This window comes from Symphodus melops, assembly GCF_947650265.1.
Source record: "Symphodus melops genome assembly, chromosome: 10".
Lineage (NCBI taxonomy): Eukaryota > Metazoa > Chordata > Actinopteri > Labriformes > Labridae > Symphodus > Symphodus melops.
This window is the reverse complement of record NC_136700.1, coordinates 4,395,029-4,418,369: the sequence shown is the minus strand read 5'-3', so window position 1 is coordinate 4,418,369 and position 23,341 is coordinate 4,395,029. Positions and strand designations below refer to the sequence as shown.

The following is a 23,341-nucleotide window of genomic DNA, read 5'->3' as shown; positions in this document are numbered from 1 at the left end:
AATCTGACTGCTCTTCCCAGCTCGGTGATTTACAACTCACTGCACCATTCATCAGAGCTGAAGATGTCCCTGTGCGACTGTGGTTAACATCCCACTCACCCCTTCATTAAGCCTCTCTTCAAAACACACCTCGGACAGGTCCGAGACATCCGACATCCACACGGAGAAATAAAGAATGGCACTTCTGTGTTCAAGCAGATGATTATCAACTCCATCAACCACAAAGACTTTCCTCAGGAGACAGATGATAACAGTGCAACCAGGCAAGTTAAAAAAAAAACACATGCTGAATGCAGTCAGCATTATTTCTACCTGCCGTTTTTATTTAGAAAAAAATAACATGAAAGCTCACCTCTCCAACATCGTCTACAACCTCGACCAAACTCTGTTTTCATCCTTCTCTCGGACTGTTTCTTTGTTCTGTTGTTTATCACTGTTTTGCTTGATATACTTTGTCTGAACACTCATTAAGGGGTTTAAAAGTCAAAGGGATTATTATTATTACTTGACTTCATATGTTTTCCGGAATCTAATAAGTTATTAAAGAAGACTTTCTTAAAACATGAAAAGAATCTGCAGAAAGTTTATTTATGCACACGGGTCGTTGCAGTTTCTGTGAGAAAGCTGCAGTTGCCAGCGCCTTTACCATGGCCTTGAGACACACACACACACACACACACACACACACACACACACACACACACACTCGCATGTGTTTTATCAACTCGCAGGTTGATAAAAAAGAAACCTCAGACAAGGGCAACATCTAACTCTCAAGTTACTTTTTTTACAGCTGAGGAACAACTCAGTCTGCACATATTCAATACAGAAGCCTTGAGTCCTGAGCTAATGGAATATCGTACAGTGCCTCCTGTAAAACCTGTCCCTATATGGTGAATGTGAAGTGAGAGAACACGAGATTAGAGTTCCTTTCAAGAAACCACTCATTTAAAGAACACTATGCAAAGAGGCGCTCATTATTCTGCAATGAATGCAGAGCAGATTCAAATGAAGGGAAGAAGTCACAGAGTGAAAATGAACTGGCAGCGCTGACAGGCGAGGCAAGAACACATCTTATTTAGGAGAGAGGGAGGGAGAAAGCATCCAGCGCTGGAGAATTTCCTACAGAAAGGTCGTGAACAAGTCCCCTCACGTAGAAACAACCTATAGTATACATCTCTCAACTCCAAGCCAAGGAGTGGAAGAGATCAGGGTAGAAATATTTAAAGTTCTACAATAAAGAGTTGCCAGTCACATCAGGAGAAAGACTCACCTGCTGAGAGGACAGAAGTTGTCTGTGTTATCCAAACAGTGTCACTGAGATCAGGGCAAAACACAGTCAGTGAGGTTTGTACCTGAAAGATCAGGGAGAGTCTGAACCACTCGCAGAGCCACACTTATGTCCCCAAAGGCCTATTCAGCTAAAGGCAAGCCTGTCATCACATCTCCTCACTTCCTCTTGGGTTTCCCTCTGGGGGCTGCAGGAGAAGTCAGATAGCAAGGACTAAACCATTCAGAGTATGCGTAAGAGCTGGGAGAATGTGTACTTGTTGGGAGATGGAAAGGGGAGGAGAAAAGAGGCAGAGGAGGAGGGGGGTGGGGGGGGGGGGAGTGGTGTTGACGAGGGAGGTGGGGGGGAGGTTTAAGCAGCAGTGGTTGGCACTGCAAAAGAACAAGGTGAAATGGGTTCCCAGCCCAGCTCACAAACAGGCTGCCAGAGAGGAACGTCTAACTTCAGCGGGCCGAGCTGTGCTGTGCGGGGGCGAGATGAACCGCAGCAGTGACCTGTGGCTGAAAAACAGAGAGCTGAGGAATGCTTTCAAGTCAAAGGGGAAAGCTGTGAAGCTCCGTGATGATTTACTGGAGCATATTACATGAAGATGGTATCTCCATGAGGGGATTTGATGCTTAAATGAAACCAAGAGCACGTTTACTCAGATTTTTATGTGACGTTATCTACTTAGAAAATTAGAGTCTCTATCAGAAAGCGAGCCAACTCTGTGGTGGGATGCAAAAATATCTAAACTTGAGCCAAAGCATTTTGAGCAAAACAATAGTTCTTTTGTGATTTTGCATGAGTAAGAAATCTGTAAGAGCAATGTGTAGGAAATATAGGAACTGTGGGTAAAAGTGAGGGATGTGCCTTCAGCGTTAAGATGAGCGGGGCTTGTCAAAGCGTTAGCTTGCTCATTGGCTGAGGACTTGTTGTTTCTGCTGCTCCTATAGGGCAGGACTGAGCTCACAGTCTGTACGTTGGGCTTGACTTTATAGCACCGGGGGTTCTTTCATTCGTGCTTTCTTTCACCCGTTTGTTCACTCATTCTTCTTTCAGACTCCTCACCAGGAGAGAGCTGGTGAAGCGACGGCCACAAATCAACTCTTGGACTCAGGGTGACCTCTGGCCCGGAGGAGAAAAGCAGCACTGACTGACTTCACTCATTCATAAAATACTTTACAATTTGCCTGTGGCTGTCATTCTCTCAGTAATGCTTCAAACCTTCTTCCTGTTTTTTCTTTAAAGGTCATTTTTGACCCTTTATGTTGTGCGCCACAGAAACAGGTGCTCCTGATGGAGGCTGTGATTAATAAGAGACAGAAAGAGCAGTTTTTTTCCCAAATCAATTTAACTCTTTCATGCACAGGTGCCTCCTTCTGATCAATCATCAACTTCATCAACACAATATGAATTGCCATTTAAAAGGTCTTTTTTATGTTCTTTAGTTTGCCTTTTTTCTCATTGGTATTGGTGTCTTTGCTGCTTTAGATTAAGTTATTGGTCATCCTCTCATCACATTAGTTTGTCACACAGTCATGTTCTATGTGTCCTTTGTGTTAAATACTTTTCTCTAATGATAAAACTCGTTTTACATCAGCTGTGACTGTGCTTTCAGCTACAATATGAGGAAAAATAAGAGGAGTTGGCGCGACGAATTCAGCTAAAGGTTATGAAACACAATAAAATGCAATTCAGTGCAATGTGGAAATCATTTGTTGTTGTTGTTTTTAGGGATATAAAAAGGAAATCCATACTTGACACAGCAGTCATGTTGCAGCAATAGGCCGCTGTTTGACCCATGAGATAAGGTGTGCAAACCTTAAAGTTTGCTGATCTTTTGTTCTTATTGAGTGACATTCCTGATGTCCTTGTTGGATATATCAGTGTTTACATTTCTCCTACTGCCTGCATGGTTACATGGAAAGGTTCCTGGAGGCGTGAAAGTAGTCGGCTTCATTAACCTGACAGTAAATTGTTGTAACTCAGCAACAAGAAGACAATGTGCTGTTGTCATGTTTACTCTGTCTGAGCAAGGTGCAAGTGCACAAATGATAGATAAAGAATAGACAAAAAAGATAAAACATGTAACAGCAAATGTAAAAAGTGTTGCTCACTGTGTCAGAATTTACATGTAATTTTAAAAAAGACTTGAACATTTGGCTGCACTTTATGAAAACAGCCTTTTCTGTGTTTGTTCTGTCTGAGCTGTGGAGGTGAACAGTCCAAGGCCAGTGGGAGTGAGAACAGCTTGGCTTAAACACAGCTGGATGTTCACACAAGCTAAGCTGGGAGGACCTGCCTGAAAAATAGCCATTCTTGTGTCCCGGCATTAAAAACCGTGACTTTGCTTCCATGGGGGAACAGAAGGAAGATAAAACACCTGGACGAGACGGAGGAATTTAAAAGAGCAAGGTTTAAAAGAACCCTAACCCTAACCCCCCCCCCCCCCCCACACACACACACACACACACACACACACACACACACACACACACACACACTAATGTGTGAATGCAGCAGTCAGAAGTCTGAAAAATTCCTCGCAGGCTAACTTATATGACACAGCTAATGCTTGACAGGTGTGATTGTCGTGTTTGTAATGCAGCAGCTAAATTCGTTTTTTCTGCTCGCAGTAGTTCTCGGCAGGAGGCACAAAGCATTGATGTGGACTCTTCACATGGAAACATCCAGTGAACAGACCAAGCATGTTGTTAAAAAAGTATGATTTTTTCATGTTCAACAGTTTAAGGAATGCAACATTAGCTTATACACAACTGACAAAAAGCAGTCTACAGCTGGGGCTCTGTGCAATTTTCAACTAAAGCATATTTAGATTTAAGAGAGTTTAGTACCCTGAACATTTCTGGGGCTTTCTGAGCTTTTCCCTCTATTCTAGAGGCTGGAATTAAATTTCCTCCGATGCTATCATGTGTTGAGCTGTATTGAATTAAATGAAATGGCAACATGGCTCCCTGCTGCAGATCACCACTATGACAACTATGTCAAGAAAAGACCGGGGGGACGTGGACAGACTGCCAAAGCACACTGCCAGAGACGGCACGCATACCAAGGTCAGGACACAAATCTTCAACTGAAGTAAAACCTGGTGCCAACCCCTCCAGAAAGAAGTAATGTAAAGTAAGAGGATATTACTGTTTGTTTTTTGGCTGATTTACAGAGTGATAAGAATGATAATTTCCCAGTCTGTTCACATTTCAATTGAGCTGGAAGAGTACAGGGGATTTAAACTGACAGAGTTCATGAACCATTCACTGAAGAATTGCAACACCTGAGGGTGAAGATTACTCTTTCAAGGAATTAGAGATGTCAAACCACACCAGGAGGAGGAGAAACTTATGAACAGATCATTATAGTCAGTTGGACACATTTGATTCTTTTTTCGGAATCTGCTCTGGTCTGTTTTTACGTTCCTTTGTATAATATAACAGTTTGCCATTAAACATGAAACATCTTGACTCAAAGTTGTGAAAGAAACATCGGCAGACAAGAACTGTCAGTGAGTCCACCCAGTTGTCTGAGCACTGTAAAAAAACAAAAAAAAAAAACAAAGAAGCTCTAAAATAACCTTAGAGCTGCAAATCGGTGACAGTAAGTGAGCTGGCTTTACTAAACTTAAACTCTCTTGTTTAGCTTTAAGACATGTACATTTAAGTTATAATTTGTGGTTGATTTAAAGACAAAGCTTTGCGACAGCAGAAGAAGAACATTTTTTGTAGTATTAACAAGATCCAATACAAAAAAAAAGGTTACGGTATCTCAGCAACACATTTGACCATTTCTTTTTAAAAATGGTCCCCACCAAGAATCTAAGCTGAATGAGTACTAAGTCATAGTACACAGTCAAATATTTAAAAAAAGGTTGATGATATCAGCTTAACTTCTGGAGGCTGATCCAAAATAATCACACAGCCCCATTTTACCCCCATTTTAAGCCCAATTCGTACAATATGTATGTTGAATAAAATGTGAATAACAACAGAATGTAATAATGTGCAAATCTTTGAAACAATAAATTGAATCAAAAGTAGCCCAAAGAAAACGAAAAAGTTGAAACCGAGTACTGCTGTACATGCTGCCACATGAGAATCTTTTACAGTGTTTGAGATACGCACGCTGCTCTGTCATTTCTCTTGCTGTCTCTCCTCCACCTCTTCTCCTTATCAGCAGTATCAACGCGGCTGTCAAGACGAGGCAGACACAGTGAAGTGCCTGTGGTCTTCACATGGCACACTGAGATTAAAGTGAGGTGGGGGGAAAATGGAGCCAGCTGCTTTGCCGAAACATGTGGCTGTATGCTTACATGTTTGCCTGCTAGCAAAGTTATGTTATTACTATGAAGAAACAAGCATGAGTCTGTGAAAACAGCACAGACTGACGCGGTTCAATTACATCTGCAGTATGGGAGACGATGACACTACATCTGTTCCTCTGCTACACTGATAACATTTCCATCGTAGAGGAATGATATCTGAGCAAAGTGAGCATGAACATGTGTGGTAGAGTTTTTTATATACTGCATGTGGCGCTCTAATGTAACATGAACCAAACCCAGCTGTGTAAAAGAGACAAGAACAATACCAAACGTAAACATCATTAGAAAACATTCCAGTAATACCACAGACTGACTCAATATCTCTGCAGCTTTTCAACTCTCCTACAGATTCCCTGCATACCACAGACCCATGGGCAGATGTTCTGCATTATCACATCTCTCTGCAGTCTCTGTCCCAAACACTGATCCAATCCTCACAAGGTTGTTGAGGGTGCAAAGGTAATAGCCTTTATCTCCCCAGTATGTACATTAAGTTAGTGGGTTTTTTTCCTCGATCACAAACCTACTGAAAGGATCTCACAATTTAGCTGGAGAGTGAAGAAGAAGAGTGCTCCCACATATTTCTCCCCAAGAGGCTGAAAGCCTCATGAGGATAAAAATAAAATAAAAAAAGAAGAAGTTTAGTCAACTCAATTTTCAATTTCTAAACTGAATGACTAGATATCTAGATATACACAAGCCAAAAATTAATTAAAGGCAAAAAAAGGAAAGAAAAAGCTTGTTTCAGATTAATACAATTCAGCCTTGAGGTAAAAAATAAAAAAAAGATAGGAATGTAATTGTAAAAAAAAAGAAGAACTTTCTTTCATTAATGAACTGTCCCAACTCTATTTTCTTTGGGGGGATAAAATAAATGTATGTATTTGTGAAATTAAATCACCAGCTTAAAATTTTGTGTTGATCTTGTCCATGACGTTTTCAATAAAAAAAATGCTGTTTTTTCACTTCATTTTAAACACAAATGCAGTGCATTGCTGTGTCAAATGCCTTGAGAGCAATTAGCAATTTATTCACAAGTCAAGAAATGTCTGAAATATAAAGACCTTGGGTCGTGCCAAATGTTTTAGTAAGAGTGTATATTCTTGGCCTTGCTCCTCTCATGTTATCTGAAGGACCAGTTTGCTCATGACTGCTTTCTGAAAACGCACGAGGCAGGCTGCCCCCAATGTTCACCAGACAGCTACACAATTATGTCAGCATCATACAATGAGTGATACTACATAGAAAAAAAGACATTATTTCCAGTGATACTGAGCTGTGAAGTAAACAATGTTTGAAATGACAGAGAATTATACCTTTCTGTGAGGATTTCACAGCCTCTTTCCCTGCTTGTTTGTGATTATAGGAGGACTATAGGATGCATGAGGGATGAATCAGCTCAGCCTTTTATGTGACCGGAGGGATTGCCTCGCAGCAGGCTGTTTCAATAACACACACACACACACACACACACACACACACACACACACACACTCAGAGAGCAGCTACAAATTAATTTGCTCCAACAACAACCCCTGTCCTCGCCTGCTGCAACATGCTCTGCCAGCACTCACAATCCACCAGTGAATTCCTTCCGCTCGGAGCAGTGAGCTGGTGGTGAGGGATGGAGGGTTTGTGGGCTCATTGTTGTGATTGTGATGTTGTGTAATTGACAGGTATAGGTTTCAATCCAAAGACAACAAGCATGTTTACTTCGAGGAACGTGAAAAACATGCCAAGATGACAGGGCCCGTCAGACATGACAGGGTTATTCTTTGACCTAAACGCACATTGCATGCAGAAAATCATTGATAACGTGCATGTGTGAAGTGAAGACCACATGATCCAAGATGTTTCCAAAGCTGAGTGTTCATGTGATTAATCTGGTTCACGTAGATGCTAAATCAAAAAAAAAAGTAAACAACTTGGTGACCCATGAAATAATTTGTCTATAAATCATGACATCAAAATAGTGAAGCAAAAAATACAGACCTGCTTAAAGTCAGCATGCCATTATTTTTCTGCATAATGGAGGAGAAAATCAGATCAAAGCTGAGCAGCTGTCAGCCTCTCCTTTGTCTTTTCAGGAATGAGGGGCAGAGCTGTGAGGCTTTACAAACAGCTGCCCTGCAGCCAGCTGCTACTGCCTCACTGTGGACTGTCAGCTGTGCTTTCTCTTTCACTGTGCTAAGGGTCACAATAAATAAGCCACGATGTTTGCAGGTTGTGGCATAACATGTACACTATGTTTTTTGTTCACCGTTTTTCGATCAGTTTTTCCTCTTTGGATTTTATCATATTTTTTCACTGCAGTGTCCTACAACCATTGTTTGTCATTTCACTTCTGAATGAAAGTAAAATCGAATGTGTGTCTTTCAAGCTCTGTGTTAATCTAACCTTTATCTGCTAAACATAGACAGCCATCATTAAGACAAACATTTTTTTATAAAGACAGAGACTCATTTTTCCTCTGCCCTCTCTCTCTTTATGAATGCCTTCAACAAGGCTGAAGTCCATAATTGATTCTCTCTATTATGAGCAGACCTGTCCCCTGCACCTGGAGCAAACACACTCCTCTGTAGTGTTATCAGCCCTCGAGTAAACCAGCCCCTAACAGTGGTGGCTGCTTTAATCCCCGTACCGCAGACACACGTACATACTCTCATGGGAGTACCCCATAGCCGACAGTACGCCAGACAGCGCCTTGAGCTGCCTGCCAGCAATGTAAAACAGAGACAGATGGAGACAGAAAAGTAGCTAATCAAAGACAAGTTTGGTACTGTGAGAAAAGAGAAAGGCATTTTCAATCTAAGAGAAAAACCCTCAATTTATAAAAGGAGCATTTCTTATATGAAAAATACCTAAATGTGAAATTGTATTGAGAGCTTCCTGGGTCATTTAAAATCATTTAAATCATAACTGCATAATTTGCAAGACATTGCGTACCCTACCACAATGTCCTCCTCCTTTGACATGATGTCAGTGTGACATCATGAATGAAGCTTTGCCACATAACCAGCATGGCAGCATCACACTCTGGCCTGACAGGAGGGGAGGTGACTGTAGAGTCTGGAGAGGAGGACAGAAAAGAGGAGTGTGAAGAGAAAGATGGTCAAAATACAGACAACCAGAGAAGTTGGGTAAACGAAGAAAAACAAATACTAACATTGTTTTGGTAAATACCGAGAGGATGAAAAATTTGTCTTGGGTTCAGAGTTGGAAAAATCAATCTGCGAAGAAGCCTCTTGAATCACAATTCACCAAATTTGAAAGAGGCCCATCCTGTCCCTGCTCTCAAGAATAATGTAGAAAATGTGTGCAGATTTTCATGGGATATGATCATTTCTGACAGGATATGAAGTCCAATATGATAGGATATGAAATAATGTCCGAGGATTGGATATATTAGGATAAGATGGGTTGGATGCTGAAAAGATTTTACCTCATCAAATAAAGATTTGTAAGATATTTCCATTTCTAGATCATATACAGTTAGGAGCATTACTCTTAACAGTACTGAGTTAAAAAAAAAAACATTTATATGTACACACAGGTGAGTCCTGACTGCCTCCTACTCCCACCGTCGGAGAGCAGGGAGGGATGATGCTTAAAATTTTAATTATGTTTATTTTCCTTCTCCTGTCACATTGTCCTGTGCTGCGGTTGTGACAGTTGCTAAAACAGATGTGTAGGAGGGAAATTGTAATTGTTTGATAACAAAAAAAAAATGAAATGAAATGTAGAATTTTTTTTTTGCTCGACCTCTCCTGACCTCGCATCACGCCCCTGGGCTCTTCCTCTCTTCCTCTCTTCGGGGTACCGGTTTAGAGGAATAATTTTGGAAAAAAAAAAACATTAAAAAAACCCAATACATATATTTAGTCATTTCATTTTTTTTTTTTTTGTTAGGCCTACAATGTTGTTTTACATCTGAATGATTCAATCACTTTCAGGAGATGATTTAACCTTCTAATTTAAATGCAGCTATTAACATGAAACTGAAGACTGTAAAAAACAGTGTACAATTAAAAAAAAGGAATGAAAGTTATGAGCATTTCCTGAAGATGGTGATATTTAACCATAGCCCAACTGTCACTAATTGTGTTATTTCACTCCATGACAGCAGATGGCAGTGTCAGTGTGGGTAAAAACTGTCAAACTTCCGTCAACACGTCCAGTAGGCCACGCCTCCTCCTGCACTTCGTGCTCGTGCAGTTTCATAACATCATGACACTTGTCGTTTCCTCCACAGTATCCTAGAGGTGATTCATTTCATGCCCACTTCAGTCAGAGAAATGACCTGCACGAAACACACATTGTCTAAAAGATTCAGCATTCAGGTCGGCTGGCTGCTTGGTACAGCTTTCACCTCCTGCAGAAGTGTGCACACTGAAAAGGTAATGTCTCCAGAAATAACACACATGTTGGATTAGAACTGACCTCATAGGGATCTTTTCACCTTGCAGGTAAGACTTGAATCCAAGGGACTTCCCATAATTCATCACAGGAAGTATGTGTGTGACCTCCCGCCGACCCACAGGTTCCCCATGGGAAAGTTTCCCCGAGTTTTACAGTGTTTACTCAGAGATCAGGTCATTGATGAGAATCAGGTGAGGCATTATTTGATTAGTTGAAATTAATAATATATATATATATATATATATATATATATATATATATAAATAATATCATTGATAATGTTTAACATCTTGCCATCTAATAGTCAATGGGAAATTAATGTTGAAATCTTTTTAAATTGTACGTTTTTGTATTATGTGTTTGGCATTTTTGTCTTACTGAAAGCCCTATACTGTACCCAGACCTTTCCTATGAATGCACCTTTCCTTTTTCATAGTAGGTGTGGGTCCCTGAAATAGCCTCTCAAGAATTACTCAGCCGTGTGCACACAGAGGCATACTTGAACAACTTTATAAATGGGAAAATAAATGAGCAGGAACAGAGGAGGACAGGTTTCCCCTGGAGCGAAGGCATCGTGAGCCGCTGTCGATATGAAACAGGTGAGAAGACACGTTCCCGGGTCTCTTGATGATTTCACAGCTGACAGAGCTGGAAAGGATCACATTAACTCCGCCTCCTCTCCTCGCTGACAGGTGGGACTGTTCTTGCGGCTGAAGTGGCTCTGCAGAGAGGAATGGCGTGCAGCACTGCAGGAGGAACCCATCATGCTTTTCCAAGCTTTGGCTCAGGCTTCTGTCTCCTCAATGATTTAGCAGTTGCAGCCAAACACTTGATGGGAACCTCCCCGTCCAAAAGGAAGGTTCTCATTGTGGATCTAGATGTGCATCAGGTTGCTTTAGCTTTATTACTATTAATGCTGTAAATTTGTTTCAACACTTTACAGCAACACGACGCAGCATTTTTTATGTTCTTTTGATTTGTAAAGCTTCCATCTTTTACATCCAACAGGGTGACGGCACTGCTTTCATTTTTAAAGAGGAGCCGTGTGTGTTCACGTTCTCAATGCACTGTGGGAAAAACTTCCCCCTGCGCAAACAACAGAGTGACCTCGATGTGAGCTTAGAGGATGGAGTGGAAGACGAGGAGTACCTGTCCACAGGCAAGCCATCATCTGCTGTCAAGAGATGTTTTGTCATGTTTAATTCTAAGATTCAAATTACGATGCAGGGAAGTCTCAACTCTTTAAATGTTTGTGTTTTAGATGTTTTGCTCTGTTTCCTTGTTGCTGAGCCCAAACAAACAAAATAAAAAATATCACAGAACTATGAATTAGTGCATCTATAGTCAGCTTACACACAGGTCTTTGAATGAAGAATGTCTTTGGTGAACCTTGAATCATATCTGATGATGTTCTCACAGTTGAAGGTCACCTCCCCTGGTTGCTGGAGACTTTCCGTCCAGACCTGGTCCTGTATGACGCAGGTGTCGACCCTCATTGTGAAGATGAACTCGGGAGGCTCCGTCTGACTGACCAAGGTAAGTGAAAGATTCGACTCTTCAGTATTAGCACCCGCACATGTAGGCTCTCGTCTTACTGACTTGTAAGCGTCTCACAGGGCTGTATCAGAGAGACCTGTACGTGTTGAAGACTGCGGTGAGGCGAGGTATTCCTGTGGCTGCCGTCATAGGAGGTGGTTACTCGAGGGACATCGACACACTGGCGGCAAGACATTCCATCGTCCACAGAGCGGCAACCCAGGTCCTGAACGATGGCCTGCTTTACTGCATGTTGTCAGATAAGCTTTTCCAATACACTGCATAACTGATAACATGTTTGGATATTGATTTAATGTTCTTCTGTCTGCAGGTTTGGAGGGAGTGTGCAATATAAAACCTTTATGTATTAATCAAGTAGACCAAGTCAAGTGACTAATAGTTGATCTTCAGGAGCCGATGTCGATAAGGACATTTTAGAGCAAGAAGGTAATCCTGAATAAATCAATACTTGTTTTTATGTATTTATATTTGTGAGCTGTATATTTATAGCTGAAAATGTTCACTTTTGGCATCTCCAATAAAATGCAGTTGAGTCGCATTTTAGCAAATGCATGCTGCCTCTTTGTCTCTCCACATTTTTTTTGCTGCACGCAACCAGAATCCGCACAGATGAGTCAATTCTACTGAGACGACAAAACAAAACCAGAGCAAATCCACATCATAAAATACTGTCCTGCACTTTCACAGTCATTCATAGACAACAGATGTGTGGTTTTCCTCATGTAGATACTGCAGCAGCACTCAAGTATCAACATTATGAAATACTGAACAGGTTGTTGCAGAATTCACACGAATCCATAAGTCATCATTCCTGACAATAAATACAGCAGAACAACCACTATAAAAAATATTTATTCAGAAAAATAAAGTAAAGAATTGACATAAGGTCACATAAAACATGAAGGTACCAGTGTCACTTTAGAATAAACACTTACTGTACAGATAAATATATATGTAGCGTCCTTGGCATGATGGGTACAGAATATCAGTAAGCTCAAAGTTTCACACATTTCATGTCATTTATAGACATCAAGCAGCGACATACTGTATGATACAGTGCAATGAGGCAGTTGATTGGCTGAAACATACCAGCAGTGAAGTTCAGCTTGTTGCTTGAACACAAGACGGTACACGGCTTTCACAAAGAACAAAACGCACACTTGTAACATGTTCTTTGTAGCACTTGAAACGTACAAATGTTTTTGGAAGATATTCTGCTCAAACTTTTCGGATGATAGTGTTTCACAAGAGAAGGTCACACGAAGTCCACCACTAAAACAAGCTCATCAAAGTTAGGCTCCAAAATGAACGTGCTTTTGTAACGAACAAAGTCAAAATGTTCTGCTGTAATAAAACAAGAGCAGATGGAAGAGCATACTGTAGTGTCATGAATAACTCTTAAACCAATATTCAAGTCTAAACAGACAGTGCATTCAACACTAACTTAACATTCCCTTGCTCTTTTAAAATATATCCCATTATTAGCTGCATGAGTGCTTGCTGTGGTTAAAAAAACAAAACAAGTTATTGACATTAAAATAGAACACACACTAGCTGTATACTGCCTGTATTGAAATGAATTAAATACTTGAAAATGTGGAGCATTATACAGCGGTAGCCACTGTTCAGCACACCATTCCTCCACTGCGGCTGCAAAACTTTTAGTCATACCATGTGAAACATTATTACTTCTAAAACAGACATGTCTTTCATACAAGAGGTTGCACCACCTAAAAAAAGAATAAAACTTTGAATTTCCAGTCAAGTAGAGAATTGTAGCAGTGGAGTGGTTTAGCTGAGGGATTATTTACCACTTGCTCTGTGGGTGTATTTCTATACTTGTTAGTTTGAGAGTGTACTCGTCGTAAAATGTGTCATTCAGTGCTAAAACTTGAGGCAGAGTCGAAGCAAAATAAAACCAAACAAGTTAAAATCATATCTTCCATAACTGCACTTTCTCTGCCACCACGCACCAGTTGGCGTGATCAAAGTAAGTGTGTTTGACGTGAAGCTCTTCCACATGGTTCTCTATCAGCTCTGCGAGCTCTCCCTCCCTGAAGACATGATAGTACCTCAGGCAGGAGCCCTGCACCTGCTCCACGCTCCCCTCGGGGCTCCTTGTACTTTCCGACTGCTCTTTTCTTCGTGGCGCTCCTTCACGTTCCTCTTCGCACTGCTTCAGGTGCTCCTTCTGGAAAGAAACCAGATCTGGAAGGGCCAGAGAGCCACACTCCTTGGCTAAAGATACAGACACACTCTGGTTTCCCATGCAGTTGTTGTTTCTTTCAGGATCACCGTGTCCCTTGTGCAAGTCTGTGACCGAGTCAAAAACGTCTTCCTCTGATCCGATCACAGAAGGCGGGGAGAAAAAGTTTGAAACCTGTTTGATGAGGCCCCGCCCTCTCCCTCGCTGGCGGGCCTTGTTCCCCTCGTTTTCACCCACGGGGGATGATAAAGTGCTCAGGTCTCTGGAGGAGGAGCGAGAAATGGCTAAGCTTCCAAAGTCAAACACAGAATCCAGAGACCTGGAGAAGAACCACAGTCTCTGGGTGCTCTGCTGAGGTGTGGTGCAGCTTAGGTCTTCTTCGTCTGCCACCGAGGATGTGCTTCTAACTTTCCTGTGCTTGTCACCGTTGTCTATGGCTTCACTCACACTCTGAGCCGTGGCCCTCCGCCTGGGTTTGACGGAGGGTGACTGAGGGTTCGGGTTCCACGGAACAAAGATGTCCTGTTTCTCAAATTTACGACGTTTCTGCTCCATGGCCCACACGTAGATCATGATGCGTCCGCCCACTCGCAGGGTGCGAGCCATCTCCTTTATTGCTCGAATACGCCGTTCTTTGGTGGACAAATGATGGATGACTGTAAATAAAACGTCATTTGTCAGGATTAAAAAGGCACTTATTTAATTATGATGTGACACACTTCACACCGACAGAGAACAAGGCACATTATGTACTCTGGTAGGCACACAGCATAAATTAAGAGAGTGGCTGTCTGCTGTTGTCTTTTGTCATAATAACTCACCATTGTTGGAGGCAAAAACATTTTTTTCACATTGTTGGCCAGGCAACACGGACACATCGTAAAACTGATGTTTATCATCATTGTGAGTTCGTTATTTTGAGGCAAACAGCTGCAGACGCTCAGCTTCATGAATACTGCATTACCCTTTACTCGTGTGTTCAAATATTACCTGCAATAGAGACGACAGCGTCAAAGCAGCCGTCTCTGTAAGGCAAGTGCAAGCTGTCACACATCTGGACCTCGTGTCCTTGGCTCCAGGCAAAGTCCACCAGGGGGCGACAAACATCGCACCCCAGCTTGAACACCTCCTGGTTGATGTGGAGATACTTGCCATTCCCACAACCTGTCAAGGTCAAGACAGTCAGCCAAGGTTAGTGAAAATGGATGTTAAGATCTGGGATAAGATATCAAATAATTATTCCCTCTCCTTAAATGGAAACAAATGAATAATCTGTAAATAGAGAGGAGCACCAATAATGTTTGGATAATGAAGTGTCATGGGATACCAAGGTTACATCCCCCCTGTAGGTGAAACCCACCAATGTCAGCGACGATGCTCCCCGGCTGCAGGTCCAGCAGGAACTGTCGTACCTTGGGCCAGGCTTTATAGCGGCTGTCGTTGAAATACGGTGCAATCTTGTCATAGACGCTGTGCACGTGGTCTCTCTCCAGCTGGCTGGCAGCCTCCTCCATCATGCCTGTCCAGACTGCCGCATGCACGACCTCACAGTTTCATGTCTGCAGGAACGCACAAATCTCACTGCTTAATACCATACGACAACTCTCATCAAATAGTTGCTCTATTTCAAGAGGAAATGTAAAAGGAAAATGAAAGAGAAATCCCCTGAGGAGCAGGGCACAGCGCTGTCCCTCTCTTCGTGTTCGTTAAGAGTCCAGCAGGGTCAGCTGGAAGCCTTAATCAGCAGACGCACTCAAACATCTGTCAGACAACGGCGTCCATATGAGGGCAAACCCTCTGCTTTGTACTGAAAACCTGCTGTGCTCCCAATCAGCCGACCCTTTCATATCCACCCGGCAGCCCTCCAGGAGGACATTGATGTTAGGCACCATGAATACAAGCCATCAGGTTTGATTTGTCACCGGTCGTCTGTCACGATGAGACAATCAGAGTATGGGGAACATAAATTGTTTTCCAGAAAATTCTGCAAATGTCTTTCACTGTTTTATTTTTCAGTTACACAGTCAGAGGATAAACACATACATCCTTTTTGTCTGTAATCGAAGATTAAGGGCCTTTCTAGGTGATCTCTTTTACCTAAGATGACACTCACTGACTGAGGACGTCCTGAGGCTAATTAGGGCCAATGTGTACACATAGGGACACATTCCTTTCTTTTCAGTCACCTGATGGCACGGCACAACTGAACATCACATCACAGTATCACAGCTTAGGTTGTGGTGGTGTGGTGTTACTTTAATCATGAAACAAAAAAAATGTCCGTTGCTGTGATATGAAAGTCAGTGTACTTTGGTGGTCGTTGGAAGCATTTTAAAAATAGTGCTTGATTAAAAAAAAGCGTCCATCAGGGCAACAGTCAGATCATTCCTCGTTATTCATAAAATCGTTTCTGGAGTCTAAGCTGTTTTTGTTCGTCTCCCTGCAGCGTCGAAGTCGGAAACATTGTTCACTAAAAACCTCATGAGGGTAGACTAGCACATAAATGAGAGTTTTTTTGGCTTCTAATTTTGATGCGTTATAACAGTGAAAAACAGATTTGGGGATTATGTAATGGTGATATCTTTGTTATGTGTGTCACAGCTCCCACTGCAGTCGTCTCTGTTTATTAGGATGCGGCCCACAGCTCCTGCAGTGCTGCTGCTGCGGCTCCCTCCAGCACTACATGTGCAAAGCGTTCCCCAGGTTCCAAAATGTATCGTAGATGAAGATCATCTTTATATTCAGAGTTCGTATGTGGTTAACTTTCATGTCATGTAAATCATGTGATTAAGTTAACTTTCTGCAAAGTAAAGAAAAACAAAGAGGAATCTCATCACATGCTGACCACTGGGAGAGTCAGAGGAGGAGATGTGTGATTGTAAACGCGTACAAAGCTGATGGGTCAAACTGTGAAATCTTATTTTCACAAGCGATAAAACATTAAGTCTGCTCAGTTAGCTGTGACACATCCACTCTCAAATCACTGACAATGATCTGAGCAGGACTTAAACACACCTTTGCTCCTTTTACCCAGTCTTTTTTTTTTTTTTTTTTAAAACACAAGTGATGGATGAACGTCATCAGTGCCACTCTTAACGGCAGGCATCATAAGTCTCTGCCATCATGCTGCTGTCATATTTTGCCAAAATCTGTTTGCCGACTTTGCATTGTAAATACAAAACAACTTTGGCCAATGCACTACAGAGAAAGTTAACCTTTTACTAATTTTATTGTGTTTGATTAAATTCAGTCCACTTCACACAGTGTGTCCATCTGTTTTTTTTTGGAAAGAATCATGTTAGATTGGGCTTCTTCTTCACCACCTCTACTTTCGGAGCCAGTCTGTATAGCCTGTTGGAAGTACGCCTCGCTGTCATGAAATATGACATTTAGACCTGAATCTGAGCGATGCAAGCTAATGAACCATGTAACGCCTCTGTGAGTGAAACAGACGGAAAGCAATCAGAAATGTCCCCTCCACCTCTTTAAAAGAACAGGACACTTGCATGTCCTCGTGTAAATATTGTCTTGTGCTCATTCTGTCCCGACACTGTAAACAAAGACTGTTATCCCCCCTCACCGTGCATTACCAGACTTGTCTGTGTACTCTTCCTCCTCTGCTGGTACGAATAGCGTGTGCTGTGCAGCATCCCTTCCTCCTTTGCTCAGACCTATTTCTGGACCACCATCAACCGCATCATCCAAGCCAAGTGGAAAGAAAACATCCCTTATGTAACGTGTTGGTAAGCTGGCCTCCTTCAGTATTGTCTGTGCTCAGTTTGGCCAGAGTCCCTCCTCGCTCACTAAACTGTGGCAGTCCTGGGCTGACATTATGTAACTGGCAGCTGCCTGGGGAGGCTCAGAGCACTGCCTCTGACTGACAATGGGAAGTTAAATTAAATAAGCCAGCAGAGGCGAGGTCTGCACACCGATTTCACTAAGGTATAGGACAGATAAAAGCATCCATCACTTCGGACTCTCAAGTAAGCAGTTTCTCTCTAATGACAACACAGCTTATATGAGCATCATGTTGCCCTCTAGAGGTGTGCAATTCTGCAAACATCTTACTCCAGACCATTAAATGTTCCTGAAGGAAGGTTAGAACCGAGCACTGCTTTGATGAGATTAGTGGTGTTTGTCTGAGCAGACCGCTGCATGGAACCAACGAACCACAGAGAGAACAGGTTAAGCCTACAAGTGTGCCAGCAGAGAATGAGTCAACAAAACCAACATGTGGCGAGAAAAGTCTATTCAACTTAGACACCCCATACTACAGAAAGCCCATTGTTCTCACTATGCGAGGTCAGTCTTAGATATTCATTTTTTATTCTATATAGAAATTGATGCTATCCATGCGTCATCCTTTTTTTCTTTTGAGAACAGCATAATACTTACTCTATTACCTTGCAAAGTTTCCAAAGTCAAATACTTTAAATCAAGATACAAATCAAAACACAGATAATATTGCAGCCCCACAGAAGATCTGGATATTCTGTGATTGCAGTGACTTTTTATTTATTTTAGTGTTCTCCCTTCATCTTAATGAACCGGTCCAATAGGTAAAGCCACTTACCGGAGGCAGCGCGTAATCCGCCGAACAATTATCCGCCTCTCTCCTCACTCAGATCGCTGGAGGTAACTTCCCTCTCCACACATCAGATTGATCTACATGATCGATCTGCCGTAGTGACCGGATGCACGCGCTCGACAAGGCGGCACCGGGCGCATGATCGTCGCGAGGGCGGATAACGTGAAGCGACAGTAACACCTGCCGTGAGTGACAGACAGCAGCGTACCGGCCGCCGGGACAGCAACAAATAAATAGCATGTTGAGCTCCACATCGGTCAAGGTGACTAGTAATTACAGCAGGGCTTCCGGCGATTTCTTTCAAAATTAAAGCCCTGCATCATGTTGTATGCTATGCAGGTTTTGATTTTCTTTCTTCACCGCAATATGTTAACAATTCGCATTGTACAAAATGCACATGGTACCATGGCAATTATTTCTTTTTTTAATGTTAGGCTACACTAAAACACATGGGTGACAAGTTACATTAAATGATAAAATAATAAGTTATGGTCATAAAAATAAGATCTTATCGTAAAGGGAATGCAGCAACGCAAGAAAACTGGCTGATGGTAATGCATTAAAAAAATGTTCTTAGGCTACTGCAATTATTCTCATCATTTTAAAGATATGAGAAATTCAAATCTTCAATGGCGAGGCTAATAAATGAATGCTCTTTGGCTTTCAACCTTCAAAACATTTCATTCGACACTTTTTTAAAATTATTTTTGGTTGATCGAGAGTAAAGGGTTATTCTGTCTCTGGACAAATGAATCCACACGAAAAGCAGTTGAAGACTTCAGAGTCTACAATCGAAAATAACGCATCAAGCTTTTATTTTGAATAAAATGTGACTTGGTTTCTCGTCTTATTATAGCACGCTTGACTCCGCTGATTGGTTGATGGTGTGTAAAAAAGATGACACGCTGTGCAGTGGCAGAACAGGGCTTGTCATTGGCTGCCAGTCTCACGTGACAACCACAATCAACAACGTGAAAAAGAAATATCACATCCCCCCTTACTAAACGAGTCTGACAGAGAACATTTGGTATATGATCAATATTTATCCGTTAGTAATAAATCAAAAAAGTATTGAAATAAAAAACACCACAGTCTCACCATATAGTTCTGATGACTAAATGCTTGTTTACCTCGAGTAAATGTCTATCTGCCACACATCAGTTTAATGTCAACATTAGAAGGGGCTCATTAAGATGTATGCTTTGTATGTTTTTTTACGTCAACATATATCACCATAATATAGAGAGTCCATCAGTGTTTCCTGTTCATTCATCCTGATCTGCATCCTGCAGAGACAAATAAAAATGAGCTAATATGAATGCACCACCTCTTCAAATAATGAAATCAAAGGATTGCTTAGAGTTGTGCACCATTAAGCGTTGCTTGTTAGGGTTGTAATTAGCACACATTAGCCTGTCGGAGGCAGTTGTTGGTGCTCTCTGCCTCTCATGTGGGTGTCAGCTCTGTTTTCATCTGCCCTTTTTCCTCTCTGAGATGCTTAAATGGCAGTCTCTTAATTGTGGCTCATCACTGCCATTCAGGGAGCACAAAGCACTGATCACATCTCCGTCACATCATCATCATTCAGAGCACACATGCATGCTCTTTTGCTGTCCCTGCCTCACATTACGAGTACACACAATCAAACCTTGTTAAAACAGGCTGCAGACAGTCACATACACTGAAAGAAACACATGAAACACATGTCCCCTCAGAGTGAGGTTTAAAAAGATGATAAACAACACTGGCTTTGGAAATCTCCATATTGCTTTTAATGACGGTTTCTATTGTATTACAACATTTATGAATTCAAGGAAGAGCAGGCAAAGGAGGCAGACGGGGCTCGCGTGAGGTCGTTTGAAAAATGTATGTATACATAACTTTTCCTCTAACATGTCTGCATCAATAACTAGTGGCACAGGAGAATGTTTAAAAATACACTATTTAAAGTTTAACTATGTTTTGCACAGGAGTTTTACAAACGCTCAACAAGTATCATCCTTGTCCTCTCAAAGTGTAGTTTGACCACTTTGGCTGTTGTATCTGAACTGACATGTCTTGTTGATTTGGTTCAAAGGTTTACCAAGAAGGCAGATGTTATCGTCCAGAAGAAGTCTCCTGCAGTCAACATGTCTCCATGCTACTGAAGAAACCTCCTGACTCTGAATGGGACTTCATACAGGTCAGTCAGCTCTCTTTCATTTCTCTCCCCATGTGTTGTTTCGAAAATGTCTGCCTTTATTACATCTTTGTTTTTGATAACTACATTTGCAGTATTATTGCAAAAACTGTTGATATTCGCCCATATGTTCTGATATTGACAGCGACAAAGCTAGTCCGTCTCTACCATCTCAGATGTTTTAATGTTTGGTCAGGGTCAGTTACTCAAAAGAAATTTAAGAGATTACATGTATTGCATACTTTACATATTTTAAAGCAGACTCTAAGCTATGTTTACTACTCAAAACCTTTTGAGCTGGAATCTTTGGGTCACCTTACAGTTTATTTGTTGTTGTTTCAATTTGACAGCAGCAGCATTCATGTTGACATTGCCCTTACAAATAACACTAACTATATTTCATTCCTTTATAAGCTTGTATTGCCTATTTTTTTATATCAAATTAAAGCATATTTTAGGCAGTTGTGTGTAGCCTACAGAATAAGAAATTTGTATTCTTAGTTGCACTGACATTTTAAATCTTTAAAATGCTAAATGTAGTTATTTTATTATCTATAGTGCCCATCTATTGTAAACTGTGATAAGTTGAAGTAACATCAAAGTTCTTTACAGTTGCTGCGACCTCCGACCTCCCTGCCAGCCCTCCATCGTGGGTGTGGGAGGCAGGCGGGTTCGACGAAGGTCGCCCGAAAAAATCAGAGGGGTATCATCATTATTGCCTCTATCATCCCTCGACTGGTTGACATCTTTTATCCAGATCAAGACAAATGCATGATATATTTGTGGCGTCTCTGCTGCCAGCGTTTTACCGTGACATCTACTTAATATTTTTGTTTACATTTGGTTAATTTGTTTGTGTGCTTTAACAGTTTACTCTGAGACAAGACAAGTCATATCAGAAAGAGTTCCTGATCTATATTTTATGCACTTTGAGTTTGACTACAGTTAATAGCACAGATGCACATTCTTGTGTACTGAGAACATGGGCAATGATTTCTAACATGTTCATGCAGAAAGCATGGGAAAATTAGTTCCTGCAGAGGTCCAGATTTATGACTCTTCCTGTGTCTGACTTCCTGTTGTTGAAACCTGCAGGATGTTGTGTCACTGTGGCACCGATTACTGTAGATGGCTTGCTCACAAGAATCCTACAAAAACATGACACCGACTGTTGATTATTAAAAAAGACAGATATCATGAATGATTGCAAAAAAAGACATTGAATGAGATGAATGAATAACAACACTAACAATTATTAGACAACATGTAAGGAAGTTGCATCTTTAATTTGAGATCGCCATAGTAATGTACCAGGAATTTTAAGCATGTTGCAAGAGAGGAAGGGTCCCTGCCTGAAGCTAATGCCATATGTGAGTCCTTAGAAAGCCCTGCATTAAGAGATGGCAAAGATTGCCAATAATTGATTGTAAAATTAAGAGTAAAAACATTTCCTACCGAAATGTAAACCACACTTAAACGTTTGATGAATTAGATAAAGATTTATTGAAGAGCTGTAGCAGTAACTGAATGTAGAGTTCGAGAGAACATCTTCTCCTTTCTAATAAAAGAAACATAATTTCTCAGAAAGCTTGTAGAAGGTCACTGACTGAATGCATGCTTCAAGAATTAAGTAATGAATCAGCACAAGGACAGAATCCTGAGCAACGCTCTGTAGCTTCCTGGAAGTTCAATCTCAGTTAAACACCAGCTCGTCTGTTTTAGGTTTGAGGAGTTTGTTCAGCTCAGGTTTGAATAAAGCAATGTGATCCTGTTCCTTTCCTACAGAGGTTCATTTCCAGCTGTCGGGTACAGACCTTGGTTTTATCCAGGTGAAGGATGTCGAACAGCTGCAGGATTTTAAAGGTCAAAGCTTTTCCATTAACGACAAAGACCACAGCTACCAACCTGCTCCTTAACGAGAATGCAATTGTAAATTTTGCAAAGAGATCATTTAATTCCACTTACAACATTCTGACAAGATGGGCACATGTACACAAATATACGCTTAATCATGAACAAATTCTAAAAATAAAAAGAGAATAAAGAGTATATATTCTGTGATCTGTAATACTCAAAGGGATGTGTCACGCTGTAGGAAGGACGACACCACCACCGTCCACACGATGTCAGCTGAAGTCGTGTGAGAGCTTTCCAAACAGCCTCCACATTGATTCTCTCACACAAGGTCATTGCTCTCTCAGATAGCTTCAGGAAAACAGCTCTGCCTTTATTTCTCGTAAACATCAGTTTTTTTCCCTTTATGATGAGATTCAAACACATCATTTGAAAAATCCTCCATGAAGGGATTCAACACTGCTTTTTGACGTCTCCTTTTAATCTCTTGTTTAATTTACCAAAGCCACTACAGTACTTTGCAATGAAGTGCCTCTGTCAACAAACAAGTTATTTACAGTAATTTCCCTGCGAATGATTGTAATCAGTCACACAAATTACACTTGTGACATTTCATGCAGGACCATCAGGAAGCATGTGTGTATTTCTAAATGTCAATATAGTTATTTATTGATGTGTTCCAATTCAAACGTTAATTTGTTTCTGATACCTTTATGAGAAATGTTTCCTTCCTTGTAACTATTAAAGATTCCACTTCAAAAACTCACTTGCAATAACTACAAATATATCTCACAACGGGGAAAGCTTATTTTACTGGAGTGTCTTGAAATAGGATGTGAGCACTAGTTTATTTAGTATTAGCCTACAAGATGTTGATAATAATGAGATATGTTGACACATGCACTTGCTAAGGTTTGAGGTTTCGGATC

The 23,341-nt window shown here is 41.2% G+C and overlaps 3 protein-coding genes across 5 annotated transcripts in view; 1 reads left to right on the top strand and 2 right to left on the bottom strand.

Moving 5' to 3' along the window:
- Window positions 1-10,122, bottom strand: part of stard13b (StAR related lipid transfer domain containing 13b) — a 64,605-nt gene extending 54,483 nt beyond the window's left edge. Inside the window, exon 1 of one of the 2 annotated variants that reach the window (XM_079353370.1) lies at window positions 10,050-10,122. The gene's annotated coding sequence lies outside the window, so the exon portion shown is untranslated. Of the gene's footprint in view, window positions 1-1,273; window positions 1,505-10,049 lie in introns of those variants that run through there. The other variant, XM_079353369.1, reaches the window with a different exon arrangement.
- On the top strand, window positions 9,773-12,133 carry hdac12 (histone deacetylase 12). The gene is made up of 8 exons (XM_079353380.1): window positions 9,773-10,006; window positions 10,076-10,219; window positions 10,468-10,627; window positions 10,721-10,917; window positions 11,037-11,187; window positions 11,448-11,564; window positions 11,645-11,787; window positions 11,896-12,133. The coding sequence occupies exons 1-8, from the start codon at window positions 9,884-9,886 to the stop codon at window positions 11,917-11,919; spliced, it is 1,059 nt and encodes a 352-aa protein (XP_079209506.1). The 5' UTR covers window positions 9,773-9,883; the 3' UTR covers window positions 11,920-12,133.
- A 288-nt stretch (window positions 12,134-12,421) lies between these two features.
- Window positions 12,422-18,647, bottom strand: trmt9b (tRNA methyltransferase 9B). Of its 2 annotated transcripts, none has more exons than XM_079353378.1 (4): window positions 18,365-18,647; window positions 15,152-15,350; window positions 14,782-14,955; window positions 12,422-14,447 (listed from the first exon to the last, which is right to left on the bottom strand). In XM_079353378.1, exons 2-4 carry the CDS (start codon window positions 15,306-15,308, stop codon window positions 13,519-13,521), a joined length of 1,260 nt encoding a protein of 419 aa, XP_079209504.1. In that variant the 5' UTR covers window positions 15,309-15,350; window positions 18,365-18,647; the 3' UTR covers window positions 12,422-13,518. The 2 variants fall into 2 exon arrangements, with proteins under 2 accessions (XP_079209504.1, XP_079209505.1); XM_079353379.1 differs by lacking the exon at window positions 18,365-18,647 and adding an exon at window positions 17,372-17,709.
- Window positions 18,648-23,341: the final 4,694 nt, after the last annotated feature.